This window comes from Eretmochelys imbricata, chromosome 8 (assembly GCF_965152235.1).
Source record: "Eretmochelys imbricata isolate rEreImb1 chromosome 8, rEreImb1.hap1, whole genome shotgun sequence".
NCBI lineage: Eukaryota > Metazoa > Chordata > Testudines > Cheloniidae > Eretmochelys > Eretmochelys imbricata.
In genome coordinates this window covers 108,582,272-108,600,652 of record NC_135579.1, presented here as the reverse complement: position 1 = coordinate 108,600,652, position 18,381 = coordinate 108,582,272, and the positions used below count along the sequence as shown (strand labels likewise).

The following is an 18,381-nucleotide window of genomic DNA, read 5'->3' as shown; positions in this document are numbered from 1 at the left end:
TGGGTGTAATTTATGTATCTGAGTTGAATTTTCTGTGTTTATACCAGAGATAGAATTTAAGCATTAATTAAAAAAGAGAAAAGAAATAGCCTTTTCTCTTGTGAAGACCTGAAGATAAGCAGAGCATGATATGGTCTTCCTGAGTCTGCAGGCGGCTCAGGAGCCTCTCCTGTTTTCAAAACTTTGCCAAGAACCACCAATGTGCAATTAGCAAGACTCTGGCCAGTTAGGGTATTTCTATACTGCAGTGAGAGATGCGATTGCAGTTTGGGTATTCATACCCAGCTTTAATCTAGCTAGTGTGGCTAAAAATAGCAATGAAGGTACGGTGGCATGGGCTTCAATTCAGACTGTACAAGCTCACCCAGAACCCTGGATATATACTTGGATTTCTAGCTCATGCTGGGATTCATGCTGTTGTGTCTTCACTGATATTTTTAGCTGCATTAGCTAAATTAATGCTAGCCCAAGTATTATGTTCTGCCTGTTCATGCCACTAAAACTCTTATGCAGAGTCATCATCCCATCTTGTTAATTGACATCTTCTCCTGTCTAGCTTCCCTAACATCCACCTTGCCCCCTTCCAATCCATTCACAATGCAACTATTGAGATCATTGTCTTCCTTGCCTATTGCTCCTGGCTGCTGTCTTCTATATTGTATCCACTCAAAGCTTCTTCTGACCTTCAAGGCTCTTCTTGTTACTTGTTTTCCCCCTTTGCTTTCTTCCATGCTGCCTCATCACATGAAATGCTCTTCCTGAACTGATTCTTAAATTCATTACTGTCTCTCATCCTTCAGATCCCTTCTCATAACTCACTTCTGCCACATTGCCTACAAGAAATCAGCCAAAGTAGGATGTTTAAATTGAATGGCAGTTGCAGAAAGTTAGTATTTGTGTGTCTCTAGTTCAACAGCTTACAGAAGGAGATTGAAGAGCGCAGCAATGACATTGAGACAATGAGAATGGAACAGCAGAAGCTGCAAAGTGTCATTAAGTCATTAGAGAAGGATATTCTGGGACTGAAGAGAGAGATTCAAGAAAGAGATGAGACTATCCAAGACAAGGTGAGGCAGAGCTATGACAGTCTGAGTAGCTGAGTTTTGTCACCATCCCCTCACTCAAACACTGCTATTGGTATAATAATTATTTGTATTGTTGTAGCACTCAGAGACTCTAATTAGTATCTGGGTCCTATTGTGCTAAGCTCTGAACAAACTTGAACAAGAACACAATCCCTGCCTTGAAGAAGAGCTTACAACCAGAGTTGAGGACTCTGTGGGTATGTCTACACAGCAAAGAGAGCAGCTGACCCATGCCACCCGACTTGGGCTCGCAGGGCTGCAGGACTGTTTCATTGCTGTGTAGACTTCTGGGCTCAAGATGGAGCCTGAGCTCTGGAACCCTCACACTACACCTCCAGTCCAAGCCCAGAAGTCTACATAACAATGAAACAGCCCTGCAGGCCCTGCCCCAGGAACCTGAGTCGGCTAGCACAGGCCAGCCAAAGGTGTCTAGTTGCTGTATTAGACATATTCTATGTTTCTCCCCTCCCCCGAGATCTTTTCTTGGGGATCTGTAGCTCAGGATTTCGAGCTACTTACCCCTTCCTTGGATTTTGTAACTGATATTTATATAGTCATTGCCTTCCCCTTGTTCCTTGTCCCTCTCTATGGGATTTGTGACTTAAGGTCTCATCTCCATTTCCATTTCTCTGAGGAACTGTGGCTACGGTGTCTTTTTTCCCCTCAACATCCAGACATCACTCCAGGGATCTGGTTGAGAGGTCCGTGTCTGATTCTCACTGGCCTCCTGCTTTGATTCTTTGCAGAGAGCACTGACTTGTACATATGTTTACTTGTCCCAGGAGAAGCGGATTTATGACCTAAAAAAGAAAAACCAGGAACTGGAAAAGTTCAAGTTTGTACTGGATTATAAAATAAAGGAGCTGAAGAAGCAAATAGAACCCCGTGAGAATGATATCAAAGCAATGAAGGAGCAGATCCAGGAGGTGAGCAGTGCAATCTTCTGACCCCTGCCACCCAGCCCTCCCTCTGTTCAAAGGGATGATAGGCCAAATGTACTAGGAGACTGCACCACATTTGTCCTTTGATTTGCCTTCTTTAATGAGCATAAAGTATTGACTCACTCTTAATCCAAACTTGATTTCTTTGTTACCAGTAAAATGATCTCTGCACATTGGCCACCCCTTCGCCTTTATACCAAGTCCCTGAGATGACCTTCTTTTACATGGGAATTGCCGCAGCAGATCAGACCCAACTAGTGTGGTGTCCTGTTTCAAACAATGGTTAATGCCAAACTCTGCATAGGAGGGTGTAACTCATTTTCTTAATAAGACATCAAATTGTACAATACTAACCTATGGGAATTCTTCATTCAAAATTTTCTATGAATGAATGTTTGACTTCCACTTACATCAGACTGTTAATCCCATTGTTTTCTTTCCAAATCTTCACTCTCACCGCAGAAACTAGTCTCCAGTCCCCAGATGTTGAGGGGTTTTTAAAATTTTGGTTAGAACTAAGACATTTAGGAAGTCACCTAAACTTTTGAAGCCTTTGGAGACCTTAGGCCTATATAGTTCTTCAAATGGCTTCCTCATATTTCCATGCTTGGGATGCAGCAGATTCTTGCAGTTCAGATGGTGGAATTTAATTCATAATGCTGGTTGGTGCTCTCATGCACCGCTCCCCCATCTGTTCCTGAACATTCTAGGGGTTTAGCTACAATGAATGGCATGGCACTGCAACCACCTCATTCCTTCCCACCACCAGTTGTGACAGATCAGGAACAGCTCCAGGAAGAACCCCAGGCCCCTTTTATGTAGTGTGCTTAGTGGTTACATAATAGTTTAAATCACTTTACTTTAGATATTTTAGTGTAGGTTTTTGGTTTTATTATTAAAGTTTTTGATGTTAGATTACTTTTAAATTATCTTCGGAACCAAGAGAGACAGTGAATCTAAAAGCAAAGAGATCAGGGTTCAATCAGCATGCCTCAAGCCCAGTGCCATATCTGTCATCAGATTGACACACTTGGTGCCTGACTTGTCTTGGAGAGTGACACTCTCTAGGTGTTCTAGATATATTGCTTTTACAAGAAGGACGAGAAAGGAGAAGCAGAACAAACTGAAGGCCATTCTGCTTCAGGAAGCCCTTGCAATAAAACCTGTCAGTGCTGAAAAGACAGGTGGCTCCAGAAAAAATCTTAGACCTGCTCCAGCATCAAATGCCTCAAAGTTGGGAACTAAATAATACAAGGTACTTGCATTGGTGCAATCTAGTTTGCTGGACACAACTTCAAAGAAACAGAAAAAGGACCCAAAACATTTATCTCAGGGAGCTAAGACTAAAAAGTGTTCAGGGGATAGACCCTTTGTTAGCAGAGCTGCCCCACAACTGCCGATCTCTCCAGATCCCATTATATTGGAACCAAGCAGACACGCATGCAGTAAAGACTCCACACATCCTCTTTCAGCAGCAGACTTGTTCATTATACCAGATCCTCATGTACTGGACCCATTAGTTGAGGAAACAAGGAGAGAGCCACTACAGCTCTGGCCGTTCTGTTATCATTGTCTGCGATCCCTCAGGGTCGAGGATGATCTCTTCCACAGGTTGTTTTTTTGTGCGTGTCCTTTGGTGACTGGAGGAGTCTAATCCTTACGCCGCAAATTCATTGGCAAACATTGCAGGTGATGTTGGAAGACAGGGTTGGGCCATGATTGCTGCATAACAGTCGTCTGTCCTTTCTTTTCTGTCATTTTTCTGCGACCAGGGCAAGGCAATTTTCCTCAAAAGTGATCATCCCTTCTCTGACAAGTCTTTGCCAGTTAGCCCTGTTCTGGGCTACTGTCTCCGAGTGCATGCTATCAATGTCACATCTCTTGATGTTTGTCTTAAAGGTGTCTTTAAAGCATTTATTTTGGCCTCCCCTTTTCCTTTCTCCTTTGGTAAGTTGGTACAGTAATTGTTTTGGTAGGCATGCATCAGGCACGTGCACACAGTGCCCGCTCCATCTCAGCTGATGCTAGATAATCAGGGCCTCAATACTGAAGGTGTTGGCCTCCGTGAGGACACTGAAGTTAGTGCGGTGATCCTCCCACTTCATGTTGAAGATCTTCCGGAGAAAGTGCTGGTGCTGGTATTCTAGGTTTTTCAGATGTTTTCTGTAGGTCACCCAAGTCTTGCAGCCATAGAGGAGAGTTGGGATTACCATCGCTTTATAAACTGAAAGTCTAGTGTGTGTTCTGATGTTGTGATTATTGAACTCCTGTCGAGACAGTCTGCCAAAGGCAAGGCTTGCTGAATCTCGATGTCTGTGTTTGCCCCCTGTGAGAGATGGCTGTGAAGGTAGGCAAAGTGTTATACATTTTTCCAGTTCTTCCAGTTCTTCCAGTTCTTCTCTGTCAATGTAGAACTTCCTTGCCAAGTCTGATGATTGACTGGGAGCCGGCTGGTGGAGAACTTTTGTTTTGCCAATGTTCAGGGTTAGCCCTAGGCTTTTGTAAGCTTCAGAGAAGCAGTTAAGGGCTATTTAGATCCTCCTTTGAGTGTGCAACTACAGCACAATCATCTGCCTACTGGAGTTCAGTTATTGGGTGACCCTACCAGGAGTACAAGGCTCCCGATGGCATTGTTCTTGGGATCTTTAGTACATACAAGCTTCTCCGCCACGTTAGGGTGGCAGCCCAAGGAGAAGCAATTCTGTTATAGTGCACGCTCAGATTCATTATTCAGATCCAATGTCTCCCATACATTCGGCTCCAATATTACTGACTCTGGAAAGAGAGCTCTCCTTGAACAGAGATGTGCCCTATGGAAATGAGAAGATGAGTAGAAGAAAGTCAGTTGTTAACTTACCTGTCTTGTCCTAAGATACCATCCAGTTCCCCAGCTAGATATTTGTCTTCAGTTCTGGAACCTTTATTATCACCCATAATTTCTGTTTCAGATCCTAGATTAGAACAACAGTTGGAATTGTATCACGGACCACTTGGTTCCAGCCTTCATCTGGGATGAAATTTTTGGGCTCTCAAACAGTCCCTGAGAACTCTTTGTATTACAGTGAACCATATCTGCACGTGGATTATTGGTTGGAGTGGAGAGTGCCACCATGGTATAGACTACCTTTTTCTTGGAGTGGCCACTCTTGGGATATGTGCCCATTGATGTTGTTGAATGGTGTAGTCTTCTATTAATTATGCCTGTTAGAGTACTCACACATCCCCACCCCTACTCTCAGCGTTCAAGCACATTCTGAGGGTGGGGCTATACAAACAGGCATGGCAGCAGTTGCTGCCTCAGTTCCAACCACTGACCATGGATTCATGTGAGCCTTCTTCAGTGTCAAGATCTTTACTCTTTTAATAATTATATAGTTACTAACACTTAAAGTATTAACAACTATTACTATTACTGTTAGCAATGGCAGATTTGAAGAACAAGAAATACAGATTTAAAAGATATTTGTCATGTCCTGCAGTTTTCCAGGCATCAGACACCTATGCATGGTGCTTAGGAGAAGGGCACCCCCTTCTCATTGCACTGTCTGCAGGATTTTCACACTGCAAGCTAGAAAGGAGAGGCAGAACAGACTTGAGGCCCTCTTTCTGGAAGAAGCCTTATCAGTTAAAACCTGTGGATCTGAGGTTCCTAATGCTCCAGATAAAAGAGATAAGAGGCCTGAATAGACTTCAGGACCTTCTGGTATCAGGAAACCTTCTACTTACAAAGCATCAACTTTGGCACCAAGCTCCAGATTTGAAAAGATTGAGCATTTGGTAACAAAACCCTTGGACCCATTTCTAATAAGGGTACAGACAGTAATTGAAACAGTCTTGGACAAAAGACAGTCCATACCTGAGGCCTCTGCAGAACTGGGACCTTCAGTTTTGAGAAAAAAGGCCAAGACTAAACATCTTTTGGTGTGTGGCATTGTTTCTCATTCTGGGGATCCTCCAGATTGTAAGTATGTGGATCCTCGATGCACCACAGAGGTGAGATCTAAAACAGACAGTATCATCAAATTATCTTCTTTGCTTAGTTCCTAAGAAATTAGCAGATCCAGGTATTCCATCAGCACCATCTCATGTGGTTACCACACAGGTACATGTGTAACTGTGTTACTTGGATCTTCTAGGTTCTTCGCTGAGACAAGAAGAAAGATGTTTGGATAAGGATTTGTCACAAAGCTCTCCTTCTCACAAGTGACACAAAGCTGTTTCCTCACCACATGAGTCTTTGATTATGTTACCTCCATCTCCCAGGACACCTATGGGGTCACCTTGACAACCTGGTGTGTGTGTTGTCTTCCTGATTCCTCTTTCTGTTTTGTTTCCTGGTTCTTGATCCCTGAACTCAGTGTTCCTGTTCCTTTTTCTTTTGCAGGGAAAAGCTGCTTAGGACCTGCTACTACATATCTGCTATTTGAACTGTTATGTTTTGTTGAGATTGTTGCTGACCTAATCAGTTTATGGTTATTACATGTTTTGATTGACAACCTACCTGTGTGTCTTGCTTAGTTTGTTTGTTTTTGCTTTTGGGGTTACTGCTCTGGGATGTATCAGAGTGTAACATTATGGTGATGAGTATATCTATTCTCAAAAGAAAAGGAGTACTTGTGGCACCTCAGAGACTAACAATTTATTTGAGCATAAGCTGTGCTACATTACAATGCTAATAAGCGATGGTCACATAAACACCACCCTATACCGGAAACCTACTGACCGATGAAGTGAGCTGTAGCTCACGAAAGCTTATGCTCAAATAAATTGGTTAGTCTCTAAGGTGCCACAAGTATTCCTTTTCTTTTTGCGGATACAGACTAACACAGCTGCTACTCTGAAACCTATATCTATTCTGAAACCCATGCAGCCTGTTGAATTGATACGTTATTAGGAATTTTTTGAACTATATGCAGCTTGTGCTGACTGTGAGGTTGCTAGGTTACCCTTGTTGCAGAACTGCTTACGCCATAATGGCACTGATATTTATGATGGATTCTCAAAGCCCAGGTTCTCCTTTTATGTAACTGTTCAGTGTCACGAGTATTTTGGCACTGGCAATTCTGTTCTGTTAAAGAGGAAAACGTTTTTTGAAGCTCACCAGCCACCCAACAAAACCTTGTGTGAGTTTGCATGTCATTTGTGGCAGTTGACCCAGGAATTTGAGGACATCATGATGATCAGGTTCAGGGATATTTCTGTGATTGATGTAGTCAGTGACTGCTTGGGCAAATGGCTACTGGCAGAAGATGTTAGAATGCTAATTTTTAATGTCACGGTTGCTAAGAGTGAGGCATTTGAGAGGGCTAGAGCTGAAAAGGGTTCTATGATTCAGCCTGTTGCAACCTTTGTGTCTACATTTAAACCATCAGCTGCTCCTCCTACTTCCATCACCCACAGTCATACAATGCTACCTACTCTCTCTCTCCAAGGCCTCAGCAGCTAGATTTGTCAGTTCCTCACTGTTTCTGCTGTGGTAGTATAGGTCACTTTGCCAGTTTCCCTACCTGCCCAGTTAGAACTACTGTGTTCCAGGCTTGTGGGAAGGAAGGCCTCTTTAAGTTAGGGTGACATGGTACAGTGGTTCACAGAAATAGGAGGCCTGAAGTGCATACTGTGAATGTAGAACCACATGAGACTATTGTTACCAGAGACTCTAATATTTCCTTTACTACAGTCTTCTCATGTGGCAAAGTGCTGGAGCTGGTATCCTGTACTGTGGAAATTAATGGTACACCACTCAAGTGCATGGTGGATATGGGTGCTGAACTTAACGTTCTCCCCTCTGAGTTAGTTCCCAGTTTGGACATTGTCTGAGTGCAGCGGTGATAAAAGCTTGGAATTTGTATGCCTTGCAGACAGTGGGTGAAGCTGTATCCTCTGTGCTTTACAAAGTCATAGCCTGGACGGCATAGTTTTACATTGTTAAAGGCTCAGTTGTTAATGCTGTCACATTATTGTTGTATGATCTGTGCTTACAGCTTGGTATTATACATGAATTTGCACAGGACACCTCAGGTGTGGCTATGTTGGCTAGAATAGAAGGGAATGCCCAAAGTATTGTTCAGAGACACCAGAAATTATTTAATGGAGACAGTGTGTGTTCTCTCTGCGTTAGCTTTGAATGCCAAGCCCTTTGCACCACCTGCACATTGTATACCACTTGCACGTTGTTTACCTCCTTGCACTTGTGGACAAGATCTGAGCAGAATTGCAGCACATGAAAGATAATGGTAGAGACGGAAGGGTCTACAGACTGGAGCTCATCCACAGTGATCTTGTATAAGTAGGATGCCAGTATTCAACTGCGCACAGATTTTAGGGCACTGTGGTAGGCGGCACTCACCTCCTAAGTGCCCTCTAGTGGCTGTTGCGGTACTGCAATCTTTTTCTGTTCCTGGTATTCCCTGTAGGTTGCCAGCCTCACTAGGTGGCTCTTCAATGGCTCAGCCTTCCATTCAAGTCACAGAGTCACAAATATACCCCTTCCACGGTAGCAAAGAGTTCACTAAACTGTCTGCCCTCACCAGAGTCTTCAGCCCCATCTCCGGGCCCTTTAAATCCAGCCTATTCTTGGGCTTCTGAAAGAGCTTTGTACCCTTCTCAGGGCTTAGGCCACTTTGCAAGTGGCTGTTGGGAGAACCTGGGCCCACCCACTATTCTGAATTCCAATCCAGAGACCCTATAAACAGCAACCATGTATGGCTTCCTTTAATTGCTGCTGCATTCCCTGGGCCTCTTCCCACCTGGACCCTTTACCTTTTCCCATTACCTTAGGGCTAAAGTTCTCAGGTCCTCTCTCCCAGGTCCAGTAAATGCAGCCTGTAAAGCTCCTTTGGCCAGAGAGCACCGTTCCTCGCCCTTCTGGTCCCAGCCAAGAACAGCCCTGCTGCTCCTCTTAGCTGAGCCTGCTCATTGGCTGCTTCCATTCTGATTGGCTGCTTCCACAAGGCATCTCTAGGCAGGCCTAGAGGACCCATTTCCGCTACTCCTTTCTGGGGCTGGATGTAGTAGGATTGTAGGGCCTCCAGCAGTGTACCGGGTGCACTGTGTCACAGGCACTTAATAAATATGTCAAATGTGAGCGGTTTCAACTGCCAATCTTCAAAGAGATTTGCTTGGTAAGTGGATCTTGAATTTTCTGTCTGTTGGACTACCAATCAAGTTATTGGCAAATACTTGTGATGGAGAGTTTGCAGCTACTATTGACTTTCAGCACATCATTTGGGAGGTACTGCTAGCAGTGACTTCCTTCTGGCTTAGTCTCTGCTCTGGAGGTATTTCAGAGAGTTGTCTCTCAGCTCTTTGATAATATCCAGGGTGCATATTGCTATTTGGATCACATTCTCATCTTTACTAAGACCTTTCCTGAACATGATTCTTTTCTGGATCAGGTACTAACCCAACTCCAACAAGCTGACATAAAGTTGAATGCAGCCAAGTGTAGTTAAGATGCTGTAGCGTTTCTAGGACATTCTCTGTCAGATGATGGTGTGAAACTGACACCTGAACAGCTGCAAGTTGTTGCTTCACTACCCTACCCACTGATCATAATGGTTTATGTTCATTCTTTGGCCTCTCTCAATACATAGGTGGGCTTCCTATGCCCTATTTTAGTACATCAAAAAGCCTTCAAAAACAGACTCCAACGAGTGACTGCTGAATTGGAATGAATTTGCAAACTGGATACAATTAACTTAGGCTTGAATAAAGACTGGGAGTGGATGCGTCATTACACAAAGTAAAACTATTTCTCCATGTTTATTCCCCCCCGCCCCCCAACTGTTCCTCAGACGTTCTTGTTAACTGCTGGAAACGGCCCACCTTGATTATCACTACAAAAGGTTTTCTTCCCCCCTCCCCCCCGCTCTCCTGCTGGTAATAGCTCATCTTAAATGATCACTCTCCTTACAGTGTGTATGATAACACACATTTTTTCATGTTCTGTGTGTATATAAATCTCCTCACTGTATTTTCCACTGAATGCTTCCGATGAAGTGAGCTGTAGCTTATGAAAGCTTATGCTCAAATAAATTGATTAGTCTCTAAGGTGCCACAAGTACTCCTTTTCTTTTTGGAAGAACAGTTGGATCACTCTCTTCCTCTCAATGCAGATCTGAGCCCAGATCCGATAAGAAAATAAATTGGAGATACCACTCAGGTAGAGATCCACAACAGCAACAGAGGTGATAGAGTTCTCTTAGATGACGGTTACATTCTGATGCACCCCAGAACAGCAATCCCCTGATGAAAAAATGAAGTAAGAAACACAAATAGATTGTCAGTCAAAACATGTAATAACCATGAACTGGTTATGTCAGCAACAGCCTGAACAAAGATATAACAGTCGGAACGAGAGATATGTAGCAATAGACCCTGAGTAGCTTTCCCCACTGCAAAAGAAACAGGGACAGGAACACCAAGTTCACGGAGAAGGAACCGGGCAACAAAACAGGAACAAGAACCAGGAAGGCAACACACACCAGTCATCATAATTTCTTTCCCTTCTCCCCAAAAATTCAGTGGTACCTAGCAATGTTCCCTCTAATTTTTCCCATCCATATGTGGAATGAATTTTGTTATGTGCACCAAATTATCCTGGTAATGTGCAGATGTGTGCCACCAACAGAAACAAAAAAACTAGATATATATATTTAAAAATTTACCATAGGGATAATTACTTCAGCCACGACAGGTTAGGCATTTTAGTACTCACTACTCAAAGAATTAAATTTAAGCGTAAGAGAGAAATAGAAATTATAAATGGCATAGACCAGTCAAAAAACTCAAACAACAGCACTTTGAAAGAATACAATTACAGAGTGTATGTGCATTGCAGGAAGTATCAAGTAGTAACAACACCACCACCACAAGTATGTGCTGGGAGATTAGTGTGAAAGACAGTGTGTGTGTGTGTGTGTGACAGAGAGAGAGAGAGAGAGAGACAAAGTGTGTGTGTATGTGTGAGACATTGAGACTTTTAGGTCTGTAATCGAGTGACCAGAGAGATTGAAGTGTTCTCCGATTGGTTTATGAATGTTATAATTCTTGACATCTGATTTGTGTCCATTTATTCTTTTACGTAGAGACTGTCCAGTTTGACCAATGTACATGGCAGAGGGGCATTGCTGGCACATGATGGCATATATCACATTGGTAGATGTGCAGCTGAACAAGCCTCTGATAGTGTGGCTGATGTGATTAGGCCCTTTGATGGTGTCCCCTGAATAGATACAGTTGGCAACGGGCTTTGTTGCAAGGATAGGTTCCTGGGTTAGTGGTTCTGGTGTGTGATTGCTGGTGAGTATTTGTTTCAGGTTGGGGGGCTGTCTGTAGGCAAGGACTGGCCAGTCTCCCAAGATTTGTGAGAGTGATGGGTCATCCTTCAGGATAGGTTGTAGATCCTTGATGATGCGTTGGAGAGGTTTTAGTTGGGGGCTGAAGGTGATGGCTAGTGGCGTTCTGTTATTTTCTTTGTTGGGCCTGTCCTGTAGTAGGTGACTTCTGGGTACTCTTCTGGCTCTGTCAGTCTGTTTCTTCACTTCACTTCAGCAGGTGGGTATTGTAGTTGTAAGAATGCTTGATAGAGATCTTGTAGATGTTTGTCTCTATCTGAGGGGTTGGAGCAAATGTGGTTGTATCGTAGAGCTTGGCTGTAGGCGATGGATCGTGTGGTGTGGTCTGGGTGAAAGCTGGAGGCATGTAGGTAGGAATAGCGGTCAGTAGGTTTCCGGTATAGGGTGATGTTTATGTGACCATCGCTTATTAGCAGTGTAGTGTCCAGGAAGTGGATCTCTTGTGTGGACTAGTCCAGGCTGAGGTTGATAGTGTGATGGAAATTGTTGAAATCGTGGTGGAATTCCTCAAGGGCTTCTTTTCCATGGGTCCAGATGATGAAGATGTCATCAATATAGCGGAAGTAGAGTAGGGGCATTAGGGGACGAGAGCTGAGGAAGCATTGTTCTAAGTCAGCCATAAAAATGTTGGCATACTGTGAGGCCATGCGGGTACCCATAGCAGCGCCGCTGATTTGAAGGTATACATTGTCCCCAAATGTGAAATGTCTATCACCTTCAGCCCCCAGCTAAAACCTCTCCAACGCATCATCAAGGATCTACAACCTATCCTGAAGGACGACCCATCACTCTCACAAATCTTGGGAGACTGGCCAGTCCTTGCCTACAGACAGCCTCCCAACCTGAAGCAAATACTCACCAGCAACCACACACCACCCAACAGAACCACTAACCCAGGAACCTATCCTTGCAACAAAGCCCGTTGCCAGCTGTGTCCCCATATCTATTCAGGGGACACCATCATAGGGCCTAATCACATCAGCCACACTATCAGAGGCTCGTTCACCTGCACATCTACCAATGTGATATATGCCATCATGTACCAGCAATGCCCCTCTGCCATGTACATTGGCCAAACTGGACAGTCTCTACGTAAAAGAATAAATGGACACAAATCGGATGTCAAGAATTATAACGTTCATAAACCAGTTGGAGAATACTTCAATCTCTCTGGTCACTCGATTACAGACCTAAAAGTCACAATATTACAACAAAAAGACTTCAAAAACAGACTCCAACGAGAGATTGCTGAATTGGAATTAATTTGCAAACTGGATACAATTAACTTAGGCTTGAATAGAGACTGGGAGTGGATGAGTCATTACACAAAGTAAAACTATTTCCCCATGTTTATTCCTCCCCCCCCCCACTGTTCCTCAGACGTTCTTGTTAACTGCTGGAAATGGCCCACCTTGATTATCATTATAAAAGGTTTTCTCCCCCCCTCCCCCCACGCTCTCCTGTTAGTAATAGCTCATCTTAAATGATCACTCTCATTACAGTGTGTATGATAACACCCATTTTTTCATGTTCTGTGTGTATATAAATCTCCTCACTGTATTTTCCACTGAATGCATCCGATGAAGTGAGCTGTATCTCACGAAAGCTTATGCTCAAATAAATTGGTTGGTCTCTAAGGTGCCACAAGTACTCCTTTTCTTTTTGCGAATACAGACTAACATGGCTGCTACTCTGAAAACTGTTTTTCCAGAGGCTCAATCTTGAGGGGTATTTTTTTAATCAGACTATCATAAATTCATGCATTCTTCTAACTATGATATTATACCAGACTGGGCAAGTTGGCAGGAGTGGCAAGGGCCTCCACTGATGCCTTGGCCATACTGTCCAACTCCAGGATTTCCATATCGAGCTCCTTCAAGAGGTACGACCTGGGTTCTGCATTGAGGCAATGATGTTTCTGTAGATCTGGGACACTCGGATCTGATACCAAGCAATAAGTCCCTTGTACTGATCCAAAACATCTTATATGATGAAGCAGAGGAAGGTGATATACCTCTAGAAATCAAGATTTTGCATCAGGACCAGGAACTCTCCAGATGAAAATGTGGGAGTAGGCTCAGCTTCCTCACTTTCTGAGTTAGTTAGCAGAAGGGTTTCTACTTTAAAATTACCCTGTTTTACTGGTAGAAATGTCTCATCCTGTCTTTTAAATCCTTGGAAATACCTCTACAAGGTTTCTCTGCCCATTCTGGAGGGTCGCTGACAGCCAGCAAAATCAGTGTGGTATACTCTGACTTCCTGTCCACCAATTGTTAAAAAAACAGTTAACTCCTCGTACAGGATCTGATAATGTTTTTCTTGTTTCCACCTCCCTTCTCCCACTAATTCTGTGGTAATAGCTGCAGTGATCAAGAACAGGATATTTACATTCTACCCCCAGTGACAAAGAGGGAAAAAATTAGATTATTTGGGAAGAAAATTATTTTCGTCATTTTATTTAAACATGAGGATAGCTAACTATCTAACTGTCTGGGTAATGTGTGACATGTTAATTTCATTTAAAAAACTAGAACAATATAAAATTAACATGGCACATGTTAAATTAATGGATTAAAAAAAAGATTTGGAGATCATGGTGGATAATCAGACGAATGTGAGCTCCCAGTATGAGGCTGTGGCCAAAAGAGTGAATGTGATCCTGGGATGCATGAACAGGGGAATCGTGAATAACAGTAGAGAGGTTGTTCTACCTCTATATTTGGCACTGCTACAACTACTGCTGTCATACCGTGTCCAGTGCTGGTGCCTGCCGTTGCTAAAGAAGGATGTTGCTAAATTGGAGAAGGTTCAGAGAAGAGCTACCAGAATGATTAAAGGATGAGAAAACCTGCCTTCTAGTGCTCAATCTATTTAACTTAACAAAGAGAAGGTTAAAGGCTGAGTTGATTACAGTCTAAAAGTATCTCCATGGGGCAACAAATATTTACTAATGGGATCGTCAATCTAGCAGAGAAAGGTCTAATACAGGGGTGGGCAAACTTTTTGGCCTGAGGGCCACATCGGGGTTGCAAAACTGTATGGAGGGCCGGGTAGAGAAGGCTGTGCCTCCCCAAACAGCCTGGCCCCCACCCCCTATCCACCCCCTCCCACTTCCTGCCCCCTGACTGCCCTCCTCAGAACTCCCGACCCATCCTAACCACCCCCTCCCAGGTTCCCCCGCCCCTAACTGCCCCCCAGGATCCCACCCCTTATCCAATCCCCACTGCTCCCAGTCTCCTGCCCCCTATCCACACACCCCGCCCCCTGACAGGCCCCCCCCCCCGGGACCCCATGCCTATCCAACCCCCCACTGTTCCCTATTCTCCATCCTCCCTGCAGAACCTCTGCCCCATCCAATCGCTCCCTGTCCCCTGACTGCCCCCCAGGACCCCTCGCCCCTTATCCAACCCCCGGCCCCCTTACCATGCCACTCAAAGCAGCATGTCTGGCAGCCGCACCCCCTGGCCGGAGCTAGACACACTGCCTCTCTGCTCGGCAGGAGCGCGCAACCCCACCACCCAGAGCGCTGGTGGCACGGTGAGGTGAGACTGCGGGGGAGAGGGGACAGCACGGGAGGGACCAGGTGCTAGCCTCCCTGGCCGAGAGCTCAAGGGCCGGGCAGGACGGTCCCGCAGGCTGGATGTGGCCCGCAGGCCGTAGTTTGCCCATCTCTGGTCTAACACAGTCCAATGGCTGGAAGTTGAAGCTAGACAAATTCAGACTGGAAATAAGGCTTACATTTTTGACAGTGAGGGTAATTAACCATTGGAACAATTTGCCAAGAGTCATGATAGATTATCCACCACTGACAATTTTAAAATCAAGATTGGATGTTTGTATAAAAGATATGTTGTAGGAATTATTTTGGGGAAGTTCTGTGGCCTGTGTATTAGATCCCTTCGGTTTTGTAATCTGTGTTTTTCCTTCACTCATGTCTCTTTCACAGTCCCAATCCCCTTCTTTTGCTTCCTTGCAGATGGAGGGAGAACTGGAACGTTTCCACCAGCAGAACATGCAGCTGGAACTGAACATCACAGAGCTACGACAGAAGCTAAAGGCCACTGACCGTGAGATGCACAAGGAGCAGCAGAAGGTATGGGGCACAACCTTGATGGCAGAGATCTCAAGTCATTCAAAATGCAAGCTGTCAGGAACATCGATAGTATAGATGCATGGCTTTGGGGTCAGAGTTTCCCTTCCTGGGTACTGTGCAGAAGTGAAGGGGAAGAGAGGCTCTGGCAGGAGGGATCAGAGACACAAGCATTCCAAGTATGAAGGCTTGTGGGAGAGTTGGATATTACAGAGAGGTAGATAGTACCGAAGCTCCAGCCATTTGGTCTAACAGAGCCTGTGTGCATTGTCCTTCTGGATATGCTGCAAGGTCTGTGTATTCACTTAGGATTCATAGAGTAGTTGGGGAGAGGGCTAAACGAACCTCTCTGCCACACCCAAGGCAGAGAGTTTGGGAATATATGGCCTCAGCAACCTATTCCCTCCCAAGAGTACCATCTAGGCTGGACCTCTGCAATGACATGCAGTAATTAGTCAGGAAAGGTACGGGGAGGGAGTTGTGGATGGATATCCAAGCATACTTATAGTGGAAGGAACCATGTCAGAGGTGTATGAAAGGTCAGAGAGGAAGAAGCAAGAGGTTTGAAAGTGGGCATGAAGGAATTTAGTAGCCAAGGATAGGATTGGGGAAGCAGGCAGGGTATCATAGAATCATAGAATATCAGGGTTGGAAGGGACCCCAGGAGGCCATCCAGTCCAACCCTCTGCCCAAAGCAGGACCAATCGCAACCAAATCATCCCAGCCAGGGCCCCGTCAAGCCTGACCCCAAAAACCTCCAAGGAAGGAGATTCCACCACCTCCCCAGGCAACGCACTCCAGTGTTTCACCTCCCAGTGAAAAAGTTTTTCCCAATATCCAACCTAAACCTCCCCCACTGCAACCCGAGACCACCACTCCTTGTCCTGTCCTCCTCCACCACTGAGAACAGTCCAGAACCATCCCCTCCGGAACCACCTCCCAGGTAGCCGAAAGCACCCACCAAATTCCCCCCCATTCCTCTCCTCCGCAGACCAAACAATCCCAGTTCCCCCAGCCTCCCCCCACAAGCCATGTGCTCCAGACCCCCAATCATCTCTGTTGCCCTTCGCTGGACTCTCTCCAGTCCACCCACATCCCTCCTGCAGTGAGGGGCCCAAAACCAGACACAGCACTCCAGATGAGGCCCGACCAATGTTGAATAGAGGGGGACGACCACGCCCCTCGATCCGCTCGCCATGCCCCCACCCACACATCCCAAAATGCCACCGGCCCTCTTGGCAACAAGGGCACACTGCTGACCCACATCCAGCCTCTCGTCCACTGCCACCCCCAGGTCCCCCTCCGCAGAACTGCTGCCTAGCCACTCGGTCCCCAGTCTGCAGCTGCGCATTGGGTTCTTCTGTCCCAAGTGCAGGACCCTGCACCTATCCCTATTGAACCCCATCAGACTTCTTCCGGCCCAATCCTCCAATCCGTCTAGGTCCCTCTGCATCCCAGCCCTGCCCTCCAGCGCATCTACCACTCCCCCCAGTCCAGTATCATCCGCAAACCTGCTGAGAGTGCAATCCACACCATCCTCCAGATCATTTATGAAGATATTGAACAAAACCGGCCCCAGGACCGACCCCCAGGGCACTCCACTCGACACCGGCTGCCAACCAGACATGGAGCCACTGATCACCACCCGCCAAGCCCGACAATCTAGCCAACTGTCTACCCACCCTACAGTGCACTCATCCAGCCCATACTTCTTCAACCTGCTGACAAGAACACTGTGGGAGACCATGTCAAAAGCCCCGCCAAAGTCAAGAAACAATACATCCACCGCCTTCCCTTCATCCACAGAACCAGTAATCTCATCATAGAAGGCGATTAGATTAGTCAGGCATGACCTTCCCTTGGTGAATCCATGCTGACTGTTCCTGATCACTTTCCTCTCATGTAAGTGCTTCAGGATTGAATCTTTGAGGATTCTTTGGGGATGGGTCCTGCTTTTGAGCGGGGGGTTGGACTACATGACCTCCTGAGGTCCCTTCCAACCCTGATATTCTATGATTCTATGATTCCATGATCCCTCCGGGGACTGAGGTGAGGCTGACTGGCCTGCAGCTCCCAGGATCCTCCTCCTTCCCCTTTTCAAAGATTGGCACCACACCAGCCTCTCTCCAGTCATCGGGACTTCCCCCGCTCGCCACGAGTTTTCAAAGACAATGGCCAATGGCTCTGCAATCACAGCCGCCAATTCCTTTAGCACTCTCGGATGCAACTCGTCCGGCCCCATGGACTTGTTCACGTCCAGCTTTTCTAAATAGTCCCTAACCACCTCTTTCTCCACAGAGGGCTGGCCATCTATTCCCCATGTTGTGATGCCCAGGGCAGCAGTCTGGGAGCTGACCTTGTTCGTGAAGACAGAGGCAAAAAAAGCATTGAGTACATTAGCTTTTTCCACATCCTCTGTCACTAGGTTCCCTCCCTCATTCATTAAGGGGCCCACACTTTCCTTGGCTTTCTTCTTGTTGCCAACATACCTGAAGAAACCCTTCTTGTTACTCTTGACATCTCTCGCTAGCTGCAGCTCCAGGTGCGATTTGGCCCTCCTGATTTCATTCCTACATGCCCAAGCAATATTTTTATACTCTTCCCTGGTCATATGTCCAACCTTCCACTTCTTGTAAGCTTCTTTTTTATGTTTAAGATCAGCTAGGATTTCACGGTTAAGCCAAGCTGGTCACCTGCCATATTTACTATTCTTTCGACACATCGGGATGGTTTGTCCCTGTAACCTCAACAGGGATTCCTTGAAATACAGCCGGCTCTCCTGGACTCCTTTCCCCTTCATGTTAGTCCTCCAGGAGATCCTACCCACCCGTGTATAGAGTGAGCAAATAAGAAACTTTGCGCCAGAGAGAATGAGGAGAGGGTGTTGATATGAAGCCATCAAGTTAAGA

General features: G+C 45.6%; 1 protein-coding gene across 1 annotated transcript in view; it reads left to right on the top strand.

Annotated features, from left to right (window-relative positions):
- CFAP57 (cilia and flagella associated protein 57) overlaps positions 1-18,381 on the top strand; it is a 136,765-nt gene that overhangs the window by 95,979 nt on the left and 22,405 nt on the right. The window contains exons 17-19 of the mRNA XM_077823980.1: positions 909-1,067; positions 1,868-2,011; positions 15,359-15,475. Coding sequence (XP_077680106.1) covers positions 909-1,067; positions 1,868-2,011; positions 15,359-15,475 — 420 coding nt within the window. The remainder of the gene's footprint in view (positions 1-908; positions 1,068-1,867; positions 2,012-15,358; positions 15,476-18,381) is intronic.